At 34.0% G+C, this 13238-nt stretch overlaps 2 protein-coding genes across 4 annotated transcripts; one reads left to right on the plus strand and one right to left on the minus strand.

The window, feature by feature from the left end:
- Positions 1-6366: 6366 nt before the first annotated feature.
- LOC120126362 (lysophospholipid acyltransferase LPEAT1-like) lies at positions 6367-9591 on the plus strand. Of its 2 annotated transcripts, XM_039144576.1 has the most exons (9): positions 6367-7069; positions 7234-7347; positions 7479-7516; positions 7900-7964; positions 8047-8115; positions 8293-8426; positions 8681-8821; positions 9113-9176; positions 9475-9591. In XM_039144576.1, exons 1-9 carry the CDS (start codon positions 6596-6598, stop codon positions 9486-9488), a joined length of 1113 nt encoding a protein of 370 aa, XP_039000507.1. In that variant the 5' UTR covers positions 6367-6595; the 3' UTR covers positions 9489-9591. The 2 variants fall into 2 exon arrangements, with proteins under 2 accessions (XP_039000507.1, XP_039000506.1); XM_039144575.1 differs by lacking the exon at positions 9475-9591 and having other exon boundaries at positions 9113-9265.
- A 475-nt stretch (positions 9592-10066) lies between these two features.
- LOC120126426 (deSI-like protein At4g17486) lies at positions 10067-12915 on the minus strand. Of its 2 annotated transcripts, XM_039144631.1 has the most exons (5): positions 12633-12915; positions 11488-11635; positions 11141-11393; positions 10627-10914; positions 10067-10515 (listed from the first exon to the last, which is right to left on the minus strand). In XM_039144631.1, exons 3-5 carry the CDS (start codon positions 11346-11348, stop codon positions 10310-10312), a joined length of 702 nt encoding a protein of 233 aa, XP_039000562.1. In that variant the 5' UTR covers positions 11349-11393; positions 11488-11635; positions 12633-12915; the 3' UTR covers positions 10067-10309. The 2 variants fall into 2 exon arrangements, with proteins under 2 accessions (XP_039000562.1, XP_039000561.1); XM_039144630.1 differs by lacking the exon at positions 11488-11635.
- Between the last annotated feature and the right edge of the window lie 323 nt (positions 12916-13238).

Genomic DNA, 13238 nt, shown 5'->3' on the forward strand with positions numbered 1-13238 from the left:
CAGAGTGGTGCATTGGAAGGCCATTCCTCTAGAGCAAGGTGTGCATTCATGAAGGCCATTCTCATAACGACGTTGTATGGTTCCAGGCATAGTATTAAATTGCGGTCACAACGCAGTGTAACGGTTTTCAAGCTCACCACAACCGCAACATAAAACGTAATTATTTTTAAGAAAAAAAAATCACGCCATAATGTCTGTAACACCCACAACCGCGACGATAAACGCAACCGTAATTTAGTACTATGGTTCCAGGTCCATGAACACAAGGTCGAGGATATTATAGTTTCTGCATCATCTCAGGTAATTTTCTTCATTTTTGCATAATAGGAGAAGAAAATTACCTGAGATGATGCAAAAACTTTCAAATCCGCAGGTTCACCAGACCTCCTTCAACCCATGTGCTTAAAGCTTAATCCGATGAACTAAAGAGCCAAAACAAAAAGAACTTCGAAACTGGTGGATCAAATAACACTAGGAAGCTGATTAAATGAAGCCATTTTAGGTCCACATGTCAGTAAATGAAACAGATAGCACAATTCAAATCCATAAGTATAATGGACTAAACAAACACTGTACGCCACCATTATTTTGATCATATAGATCCTTTTCAAGTACCCAACACCACCATTTTATGCTATAGCGTTCGTGTGTATGCACAGACAGGAGAATATCCACATAAAGGCAGTGCTTCCTGTTTTCGAAACGGTAGAGTTCTATGTTCCAACCAGCGGACCGCTGAAATAAAACGGCATACACCATCATATGTAGCAATGCAATATAACTAGTGATGTTGATATCCCTGTAGATAGAGACAAAAAAGAGCAAGTAATCTATTAATATGCATTGTTAGCCAAAAAGAGCAATGAATGCTGTATTTATCTCTCTAGTTGATATCCATAGTCCATGGCTCCATGCGCAAGTAGGATTCACAATCTGGGTTTGCAAACTCAAGCGGTGTCGTGAGCTATATTTGAACAGCTATGCAAACACATGGAATTGTTCTCTCACTCGGGCCCAAAAGGGGAACAATTTCATTATCACTGCATGAATAAAATCATTTGTTCATAGTCTCAAATGAGGAGAAAGAACAGTGGAAACCAAACTTTGAGGATGAGTGGATAACTATGCAAATGCTTATACCAAAGCTTTAACAGCAGGAAGAAATAATTCCACCTACACTACCAATATTTAACCATCAATCTAGACAAACTCAGCCATCCCCTTTCATATGCTAGAGAAATAACCAATGACCACTAAATATAGAAGGCAAAGACAATATATTTAAATTGCAAGAAGCTGTAAGTTATGAATAGCTAGGCACATAAAATACTACTGAAATTCGTTTTCACCCAACACTTGAAAATGTTGTGACTAGAATTCCAATAAATAAGCTGAAAATACATGATCTTGCTCAGTTGCTCTCATGACTCAAGAATTTTGCGGAAACTGTTATAAGGAAAAACAAAGATGCACATGAGAAAAAAGGAAAAATGAATCAGAGAATATTGAAGTTGCTGTAACACAATGATGCTTTTCAACCATAGAGAAGAGCAAAATATTCCCAATACACTGACACTGAAGCAAACCAACGGCATTCCACATATTAATGGCAATCATCAAATAAACAAAAATGAGTATTGGAAGTGCTATACTATAAATTCCCAATTACCTAGCAAAAAAAGGAAAATGAAAATGCATTTATTAGATTTACACAAGATATCGGGCTGACAATCCTAAAATAAGTTGGCAGTTTATGCTTTGATAGCAGATTAGGCCAATTGATAAATCATTGCAAAGATAACACAAACAAAGATAAACAGAAACAGCATCTTCAGATAATTATCCTGCTATCCTTTCGCGGTACTATGGTGGAGGTGACGGTGATATCCATGAGCATGGCCACCATGATACGAATGTTGAAACCCATATGGAAACCCAACAGCTGGACCAAACATCGCCGCATCAGGAAATCCATGGACTTGAAGGTTAAACAGTGAAGGAAGAAACCCACCAAAAGCAGCGGATAGTGTGAATTCCCAAACAACAATAAATAAATAAATAAATAAGAGATATTTATAAGAAAAAAACTATGAGATAACCTCCTTATCTATTTTTACTTATTCAACTGTCTTAAATTTATATGAAATAAAAAAAAATTATATTATTATGTAATAAGATCATATCATATATATATATATATATATATTGGATATGTATTCATATTTTATGTTCTATATAAATAAAATAATCTCTAATTAAAATCAAAGTTATGAATAATAAATTGTACTCCTTCTGTCTTTTTAATTGTCTTCATGAGATAAATTTAGTTATATATAAAATAAGTGAAATGATAAAATTATTTCTCGAAAAGTGATCGATAGATTTAAAAATTTTGTTAAAATAATTTACTCTATATTGCAATTGGATTTTTTTTTTCAAAATATTACACACCTTAATTTATTTTTCAATCTATTATGCTTTCTACAGTAAATTTGAAGTTGGTGTGCTTACACACCGTCTTCACTGTTCATGCAATTATTTTATAATTAAAATTTTAAGATGGTAAGATTACACTCCTCTCCTTCTTCACTATTCATTTTTTTATTTTAAATTCTAATCTACAGTGAAGACGGTAAAATTAAACTCCATCTTCATTATTTATTTTTCTAAATTTTAAACTTACATTTACAGTGAAAACGGTATGCCCAACTTTAGGGGCGTTTAAAAATAGAGAAAATAATCTCAGTGATCAAAAATGCCTTATAATATATTATTTTAATCAATTTTTTTTGGATTTACCAAAATGACCAACAAAATCGCAATGCGATCGCTAATTCGCAACGCGATATCAGGTATCGCAAATCAGTTTCCAGATTCGCAATACGAACTTCGACTATCGCATTGCGATTTACATATTCGCATTGCGATAGTCCAACTTCGCGTTGCGATAGTCGAAGTTCGCGTTGCGATTTTTCAAATTCGTTGCGATAGTCCAAGTTTGCGTTGCGATTTATTCTAAATTCGTTGTGATAGTCCAAGTTCGTGTTACGATTTATTACAAATTCGTTACGATAGTCTCCAAGTTCGTTGCGATAGTCTCCAAGTTCGTTGCGATAGTCTCCAAATTCGTTGCGATAGTCTCCAAATTCGTTGCGATAGTCTCCAAATTCGCAACGACTGGTGGTATTGCATTTGTTTCTTAAGAATTTTCTCTAAAAAGATAGTATTCGCGCGGACGTGTCGAAGACACGTATTACCACGACCACGACCCGACCCGAGACAGACGGCGGCGGCAGCGGCGCGCGAGAGTCCCTCTTGTTCTCTATCACTCAACAAGGAAGTGGGAAAGCCAAGCCTTAAATACCATTCCCAATAGTGTTTCCAATACTATGTGGGATTGAGCATTACCAACACTTGTTCTCAATACTAATGAATTAAATCTTTAATCAAATATATATCTCATAATTCATAACATTAGCATCATATATATCTATATTTGGTAACTGAAATAGTAGTAAGCACATACTATAGAAGTTAATATTCCAATAAGAATCAAAGATTACATAAATTTTATGATCACATCACGATTTCCAAAATAAATCAAAATAATAATGTCTAAATGACACCATTAAAAATAAAATAAAAAACCTTAATCTTTGACTATCTTTCAAGAATTTCTTAATTATAGATTCATCAAAATAAACTAGAACACGATACAAAAAACTAAAACCAACTACATGATTAACCAAATACTGAATTCAAATTTAATAAAATAAACAGTATATAACTGTAATAAAATTTCTTAACTGTGCAATCAACAATCAATACAAATATATATTGTATACTTTACGAAACCATAATCAATGAAACTAAATTTAATCAATAATAGAATTTTACCTTATTGTTTTACTGTTGCACTCATGAAACACCATAATAAAAATTTGTACATTTATTTATCACCAAAGCACCAATAAATTATAACAACTATTATACTCATGAAACACGCATAAGATAAATTCAAGTGTTGGGAACAAGTGTTAGTAATGCTCAATCCCATATAGTATTAGAAACACTATTGGGAATGGTATTTAAGGCTTGGCTTTCCTACTTCCTTGTTGAGTGATAAAGAACAAGGGGGACTCTCGCGCGCCGCCGCCGCCGTCGTGGTCGTGGTAATACGTGTCTTCGACACGTCCGCGCAAATACTATCTTTTTAGAGAAAATTCTTAAGAAACAAATGCAATACCACCAGTCGTTGCGATTTTGGACTATCGCAACGAACTTGGAGACTATCACAACGAATTTGGAGACTACCGCAACGAATTTGGAGACTATCGCAACGAATTTGGAATAAATCGCAACGCGAACTTGGACTATCGTAACGAATTTGAAAAATCGCAACGCGAACTTCGACTATCGCAACGCGAACTTGGACTATCGCAATGCGAATATGTAAATCGCAATGCGATAGTCCAAGTTCGCGTTGTGAATTTGCGATACCTGAGATCGTGTTGCGAATTAGCGATCGCATTGCGATTTTGTTGGTCATTTTGGCAAATCCAAAAAAAGTTGGTTAAAATCGTATATTATAAAGCATTTTTGGTCACTGAGGTTATTTTCTCTTAAAAATATCAGACTCAATTGACTCGGCTTGTTGACGCGCCAACCCGAATTAAAAAAAATTAGATAATTATCTTTAAAAGTATCCGACTTGACATTTTTCGGGTTGGATATGAGTCACAAAATTATATTTTTAGGGTACTTGATTATATTTATTTTTTTATATATAATAATATTATATATTTAATTATTAATAATTTTATATATTAAATTAAACTAATAAAATTAAAAAACCAACCCACCTAGCAAATGTAGGTTTAATAATTAAGATAATATTTTGTTTAATAATATAAGTTGTATGTTTTTTTAAATTAATAATTTGAAAATATAAAAAATTTTAGTACCCGATTACCCGAATTGCAGGTACCCATAACATCCGGGTCGAGACATAGGTTGGTCAGTCAACTAACCGAAGACTCGGGTATCTGGATTTGAACACCCCTAATGCCCGTAATCTAACTTCACTATTCACATTTTTATTTTTTTATTATTGCTACAATGAAGTAGATATATCTACATAGAGATGTAAAATCAGGTAATCGTTCAAGATTCAAGTCAGACTATGTCAGGTCAGGTTAAATTAGATATGGGCTATGTCAGGGCAATTTAATAGTTTGACTCATATCATGTCACATCCGAGTTAAATCAAGTTTGAGTCATTTCCAGCTTGATTTGAAATCAGATTTACTTTAGGTTCGGGTCGAGTTAATTTTAGTTCAGATCAATATCAGTTCATGTCAAAACAGTCTGGGTGTAAATTAGTTCAATATCATGTTAATTCAGTTCATATCTCGTTCAGATTGAGTCACGTCATTGGAAGATAAAATTCAGGTCGAATCTTATAGGTACGAATAGACTTCATGTCGGACCATTTTCTGGTGAATTATTTTTCGACTTTCATAAACGTCAAATTTTAATTTGAAATTGTATAGACTTTTTAGTAAAATTAAATAAAATATAAATACTTATGACCAATTTCATATAAAAATATAATTTTCAGGTGAATTATTTTTCGACTTTCATAAACGTCGAATTGTAATTTGAAATTACAAAATAAAATTTAAATAAATTAAACAACATGCTAGGATCAAACTGAAACAATTATAAAATCTAAAGCTAACATTAATATCAAATTGGACTAAATTGAATTCATTTAAAAAGTTGGTGATTATGTACTAATTTATAGGATTTGAAATTAAGTTTATGATGTGATTTATAGGTTTGGAGTACAATAAAAAATAGAAATAATTATGGTATGATTTAAAAAAAAGTAATTTTAAGGACTAAATTGAACAAACATGAAATTATAAAGTGAAATATAAATAAATTAAACATGTAGGGATAAAATTAAAATAATTGTAAAATATAAAGCTGAAATTAATATTAAATTAGACTAAATTGCATTTATTTTAAAAGTTGGTGAATAAAAATTTATAGGGTTTGGAGATTATGATATAATTTATATGGTTTGAAATGAAATTTATGATGTGATTTATAAGGTTTGAAATAAATTAAAAAAATAAAAATAGTTATAGGCTAATTTTGGATAAAATATACTTTTAATTTATAATTTGTAATTTATCAAACTAGAAGGCGGTCTCACTTTTATTGGAATCGAAATCAAACGGGTTAACACTAAACACCGTCGGCGTTTCATCAAACGACTGGCGTTCGCTGCATATTTATTTATTATAATAAATATATCAATAATTTAGAAAATTCCAATTTTTTCGCGTTTGTTTTCCTAGTAAACCAAGGCCTTCACGAGGGACGTGGCGGCCGATGATCAGAGATTTGCAGAAGAATCCATGGCGGGTTTCGCTGATCTAAGGAAATCTTCGTTTCCGGTCATAATCATTCATTTCCTCCGCCGTGCATTCCCGATCAAATCCAAATTCCCTATCTAATCTATTAATTATCTCTGAATATAACAAATAAGCACATTTAGGGAACCATTAGATTCGTAGAAATCAACATGGGATCCGAACTCAATAGCATAAATACAAAACCGGCCAATGCCGGAGAATCAGACCCCAACGATGACAGCCCCCTCCTTGAATCCGCCGCCGAAGATATCCAGGAGCTCGAGAAGAAATTCGCTGCCTTCGTGCGCAATGACGTGTACGGTTCCATGGGGCGTGGAAAGCTGCCATTGAAAGAGAAACTCCTGATAGGCATCGCCCTCGTCGCGCTTCTCCCTATACGTCTCGTTTTGGTAATGGCTATTCTGGTCGTATATTACTTGATCTGTAGAATTTTTACGCTATTCTCGGTCCCGAATCTGGAGGAAGAGCAGGAAGATTTTGCACACTTGGGTGGGTGCAGGCGAGCCGTGATCGTCCAGTCGGGTCGATTTCTATCTAGGTTGCTGCTTTTTACAGTAGGATTTTATTGGATTAATGAAATTCATAAGGACCTCGCAAATACCCAAGAGAATTCAAAAACCGAGGTAAGATTATACTTATCTAGCAGTCTTAGTAGTCCAATTTGGCAAGTTTAAAGATAATTTATATGCATTTAATTATGCAAACTTAGAGACTTCAGTTAAACATAGAAGTAATTGCTTTATATTTTCCTGAATTTTCTATTTCTCAGTGTTTGATTTTTCTACAGAATACCAAACAATCAGAAGAGCAAGAAAGGCCTGGAGCAATCGTATCAAATCACTTATCATATTTAGATATCTTATATCACATGTCCTCTTCATTTCCAAGTTTTGTTGCCAAGGTCTGTTAACTTTAGCCACTCTTCTCGTTTTGGTTGTTCATTATGGTATAAGAGGTAAGTTTTTGCTGGTTTAACTGACATATCTCTTGTTTGGTTTTCTGAATTGAAATGCTTGGATTTTATTGCTGAAGATTTCAGTGAGTAAACTTCCCTTAATTGGTCTTATCGGGTGAGAGTTAATTTTATCCTCTAAATTTCTCCCGCTGTTTGTGGTTTGGTTGTCGTTGTTGGTTTTTTGTTTCTTATTAAATTGATAAGTTGTTCTCCTTTTTCCTTTTAAATCTTTGTATAGTAACTATAGTTATGGCCTTATGGAAATAGTTTTGTCCTTTATTTCACTCTTTGTAGCAATGAACCATTTATATTAGAATAAAAATATTCAGTTTTGGTAAATGTTTTGAGTTCATCCATTTGTTTCTGACAGTTATTTGTTTCTTTTGTGTCGTATGTTTCCTACCATTTCTATATTTTCTGTATTGTATGTTGCATTCCTAGTATAAATAGACTGGTTTGAGCTGGAGCGATGAATGATATTTGGCTTGTTTCATACAGAAAATGTCTTGGTTGTGTCTATGTTCAGCGAGAGTCAAAATCGTCAGACTTCAAAGGTGTTGCAGGTAGAAGAACTTACAACATCAAACTTGTTCTTTGCCGTTTTAATTGATCAAAAGTACAGTGCCTAATTGGTTTCTCTTTCAGGCATTGTGACCGACAGAGTTCGTAATGCACATCAAAATGAATTGGCTCCAATGATGATGCTCTTTCCAGGTTTATCATCTTATATATTCACTATACATTTTTCACATGGTTTAATTTATGGTGCACACACTACTTTATGAGTGTATATTTATGTGTGTATCTGGTGTTTCATAGCATTCTAAGCATCTATTTTCCTATGCCCATCCGCAACTAGTAAAATTTGATTTATATTCTTCTTGACAACAGAGGGAACAACAAGTAATGGGGATTTCCTCCTCCCATTCAAGACTGGTGCCTTTTTAGCTGGAGCACCTGTAGTGCCTGTTATATTAAGGTACCCATACCAAAGATTTAGTCCAGCCTGGGATTCGATATCTGGGGTGAGTATATATTAAGCAAAATCAAAATGGCTTTGTGATTTCTGATAATAAATTGCATTTCTTCCTTAATTAAGTAGCTGATTAATACCTGTAAGGCTGTAACTGATCACCGGGCATAATAACGCATATGAGAAATTTTGGTTTGTTTTTGTTAGTTATTCGGTGGTCTTAATACAAATCATTTGTGCACTATAGTTACACAGATGCTGATTTTGTTGGTAACACTAATATTCCGGTTACATTGCCCTTTGTAGGTGCGTCATGTGGTTTTTCTTCTGTGTCAATTTGTTAATCACTTGGAGGTAACATGGTTACCTGTTTACCACCCATCGCAGCAAGAGAAGGATAATCCACAACTATATGCTAATAATGTCCGAAAACTGATGGCCGCTGAGGTATGTATATACCATCAACTTTGTTTTGAGATTTTGTCATGTTATTTGCAGGAACTCTTAGATGTGTCTCTTACATTGCTTTCCACGGTTAGTATAAAAGCTAAACCAGGGCCTTTTAAGAAAATATTCTATGTTAACCAGTTCAGATAAATCATAAAATGCAACTCCATTAACGGTTATCAGCGGCTTATATACGACACTATTACTTTAACTGTCTTCATTTTTATGTTGCTTGAACTTGGTATGGTATGAAGTGTTGAAGCAGTATGGCTTTTCTTTTCTTGCCTGCAGGGTGGTTTGATACTTTCGGATATCGGGTTGGCTGAGAAGCGAATATACATTGCTGCTCTCGATGGTAATAATAGTCTGTCTAGTGTTTTGCATCAGAAAAACGATTGATAAATTCAACCTTGCTTCCATATATTTATCTATTCTCAGTTGAGTTTTTACTAGTTTGCACTGACACCACCATTGCAATTATATTGTGAACTTCATTCATCTGCTATAAGCCACGCCTAGGGCCCTTTTGTTGGTTTCAAACCATTTCGAATATATATATTTATATGAGCCCGGGTTTTGTAATCGATGTAAGCATTAACAGTAAGTTGACTACTGTGAATTTGAAATGCCTTTTTTTTTTTTGGTTCCTGCAGGTTTATTTGGTTAAAGCTAGTTTGGATTCTCCATCTGTACAGTCATTGTTTGATTCTATTGTTTATGTTAAAAAAGAGAGTTTATTATTGGTTGTAAATGTAGTTGGGCAGTTACTCCTGAAATGCTAATTGTTTTCTTTTATTTTTTGGATGATATTAATGTAATTCTTACAGTTGCAAAAATTATCTTTATTTTTTCCCTCACTGAAATTTATTTCTCTTGTTACTGTACTCTATTTAATATTTATTTAGTATTGAACTTTCTTCAGTGCAATAAATCGTTTTTTGCTTTATTTACTTAGTATATTTTTAACTAAATACTTTAAATTTTAAATGAGAAAATGATAATTCAAATAAAACCAACAGAAGATTAAGAAAAAAGCTTTACATTTGTGTATCATTTTTACAAGTGTAATTTAGTGTCGTTCTTCTAAAAAATAGGTTTCTATGTCTAATAATAATAACCACCTCTTAAATTTCAGTAATCAACATCTCTAAGAAAAGAAAAGGAAAAAAAAATTGTATAATTATTGGCAACAATAAAATTATGGAAACTGGTTAAAAAAAAAATATTATTAATTTAGACACCTACATTCATTAGTCTGTCCCAGAGGAATAAATAAATCAGCATCTCAAAATAACAATTTTTAAGCACATTAGTGTTGAGCTACAAACATGACAACATACTAAAGAAACAACACCACCAAAACAAATCTTCAACCATCAAAAGCCTTCATGGAGCTTGCTAGGGATGAACTCAATGTCAAAGAAAAAACTCCAACCGGTATTTTTTCCCCTTCTTACCTGAACCTTTCCACAAAAAACATTGTTCCATCTATTGTTTCGATTCCGATGATGGTAGTAGGCATTTTCTTGAGGACGATTGAAGTTGCAAAGATTTCCGCTGCCTCGACACAAAAGCCAGGCAACTAAAGGCAGATCTCAGTCTCTTGTTCTCAATATCTTGCGGTTCATAATTCGGATCGTGTTTTACAATTGAAGTTCTAAGGCCTTCAGGAAGAATGCAGTTGAACATTGAACCTGGAACAGAGACGAGTTTGAGATGGGTAACAAATACAACATTGAGAGAAAGAAGGCGACATATCAGAAAAATGACTTACGATCTTGCATTATGGGGATGCAATAGCGTACCTATTCTTGCCAGTCGATTTACCCATTTAGGAATGTGTTTCCCTGTCAGCTGCTTACAAATATCAGCACAGAAATGGTTGCAGTTCTTGACAATCAAGTGATATGTATCTCCATTGTACCTTTCCGAGTAGTGCTCCATGAAATTCCTTACCTGTGCAGGGTCCAGTGATGTGGTTCCTATGAATATCGACTTCTTAAACTTGAACCCCGGGCACTGTCGTGGCTCAACCTCGAAAACACCACTGGTTGAGTAGTCATGAGCTCCAAATGCATACTCCACGCCATGAACTATACAGATTATGGGTCGGGTTATCAGAAAACCAAGTACATGAATGTCAAGTCTGTATGTTGCATATTTAATTTAAGTGCAATGCTTCATCTTATGACATAACTTAAGTGCAGTGCATTCATAAAATACTATAATGCCCGCAATTTACTATTGCTTCTTCCATTACATTTCCAACTCAACTAATTAGCTGAGAAATAGTTTCTAGTAAAAATGTTATCAACCAACCTTCGACACCAGAATGAAAGATACCAAGGCCTGCCCAGTAAAAATAACCATTCATGGGCGTTAGATCGTACACGTTGAGATACACAGGTGTACAGCTCGGACTAGAAGTAGCCGGCTTAACCTTTGGGAAAAAGCATCGAGAAGCTGATTTGTTTTTGAAAAGACGTGACACCGCAGATCTCCATCTCTTCTTTTTTTCAAATTCCATCACTCTTATACGATAATAAGAGACTTCAATTAATGCTTACACAACCTGGAGTAAAATTAGCAAACATTAGTAATCTGTCTAAAAGGACGTAAGCTACTTCATAATCATCATATAGGAAAAACAACACAAAGACGGATACCGGAAAAGAAACCCTCTGATAGAATTGACCGCTCTTGTATTCAAAGACTGCACATCGCCTTTGAAAGTATTTTTACCAAAGCCAAAACACCGTGTTGTGTGGAGATACCATAACAATAATGGGGACACAGTGCATACACTGCCATGAACTAACAAAACCGATATCCCTTAGTTTAATATGTTGACATTTCAAATTCCTCATTCAACAACGAATACCAAATATCAGAGACCGTCCCGAGGCAAAAGGTTAAGTGCAATGGTTAATGGTTACCCTTCAGTTAGAGCAATTAACATTTATAAGGCTATTTATTCTTCGCATTGGTTTGCTTCGTAGGAAAGATGACAGAATTGAACAACGGTCATTTTCATTCTATTTATTGCTTGGTAAAATTGAAAAATGAGAGGGAAGAAAATGAATCTTTTGAACTAACATCGCTTTCATTTTTTCTCCTCTTGATTTGCTTTTCTGCATTAGGATGGAAAATGGTTCTCTATCTTATTTTCTTTCCTCCCACTTCTAATACGCATCAAATTTTCTTTCCAACTTTCTATTCAACCTAACACACCCTAAGACCAGCAGTGGAACCAGTCAAGTACATGGAGAAACAAACTGGTTTTTCATATTGTAAAAAAAATCACATATAAATGCTTGATTTTTTTTGGCATTCTCTTGCACACATTAAAAACTATTGTTAACAGAAAATAAAAAACCAAATTTCATGTGAATGATAACATAACTAGTTAATTAACCCTGCATTGATGCGAAACTTTCCCAGAAATATCAACGAATTAACACCTATGGCCATGAAAAGGAAAAATAAACCCAATACGTGTCCGAAATAAGGGGAAACAGAAACCTTTAGGGTCAAACCACCATATTTCCAAATACATTTCCAGATGGAAATATAATTAATTTATTTGTATAGATGAAAAATAGGGAGAAATCGTTCTTGGTACTCCGCGAAAAGGAAAATAAAAAAATTTGACAAGAAGAAAAGAATCACTTCAGATCCACAAGAAAATACAAACAGAACAACAACAATGCTATAGATCAGAGAATCAAACAGATTAAAACTCATAATTTCATCAAATGATCATAGCCAAAAGCATTTTTCGTAAAAAATAATAAAAAGGGAGAGAGCGTACAGGTCGAGAGAAGGCCATTCGGCGTTGAACGAAAAGCAAGCCGCCACTACAGAATCGAAGGTGAGTTACCTTTAAAGGAAACGCTTCGAGATTCTGTATGGCGGCGAACGGAGAGAAAACAATACGAAGAATAAGATGATAATGATGATGAAGAGACGTTTACTGTTAAAGAGAGATGAAGGATAAAAGCTTAAGCTCCCCGCCGCCTGAAAACTAGAAAAAGCTCAAAGCTTTAAAGGAAGATGAGGAAAGAGAAAAGGCAAAGCTTTCCCCCCTCTCTCTCCCAATCTCCCCCCTTTCTTCATTGTTCCTCCCTCACCCCCTTCTTATTTTTCCATTTTTTGACTCCGCTCCTCAATCGCTTCCACTCTTTCTTTCCCAATTTACTGTTTTTTCCCACATTTTTTAATTATTTTTTCCATTAAATTTGTGGGTCGTATCATTCAAATATCTAATTTTAAATTTAATATCAGTTGGAATTTTCTTTGGTTAAATGAAAACAAACAAACTGTATCACATGATTCCCATCACACGTTCGCTTATTCATTTTTATTTATTTTATCTCCTCATATTAAATAGTAATTTATTTGTTATTATAATATTTTA

Source organism: Hibiscus syriacus, unplaced genomic scaffold (assembly GCF_006381635.1).
Source record: "Hibiscus syriacus cultivar Baekdansim isolate YM2019G1 unplaced genomic scaffold, ASM638163v2 tig00110458_pilon, whole genome shotgun sequence".
NCBI lineage: Eukaryota > Viridiplantae > Streptophyta > Magnoliopsida > Malvales > Malvaceae > Hibiscus > Hibiscus syriacus.

Excerpts from the sequence above, each read along its gene's own strand:
- LOC120126362 (XM_039144575.1), top strand. The coding sequence starts at position 6,596 with ATGGGATCCGAACTCAATAGCATAAATACAAAACCGGCCAATGCCGGA. Across the intron at positions 7,965-8,046 it reads AGACTTCAAAGGTGTTGCAG|GCATTGTGACCGACAGAGTT; the intron begins GTAGAAGAACTT and ends TTTCTCTTTCAG. Across the intron at positions 8,822-9,112 it reads GAAAACTGATGGCCGCTGAG|GGTGGTTTGATACTTTCGGA; the intron begins GTATGTATATAC and ends TCTTGCCTGCAG.
- LOC120126426 (XM_039144630.1), bottom strand. The coding sequence starts at position 11,348 with ATGGAATTTGAAAAAAAGAAGAGATGGAGATCTGCGGTGTCACGTCTT. Across the intron at positions 10,915-11,140 it reads CTTTCATTCTGGTGTCGAAG|TTCATGGCGTGGAGTATGCA; the intron begins GTTGGTTGATAA and ends TAATCTGTATAG. Across the intron at positions 10,516-10,626 it reads AAATCGACTGGCAAGAATAG|GTTCAATGTTCAACTGCATT; the intron begins GTACGCTATTGC and ends TCTCTGTTCCAG.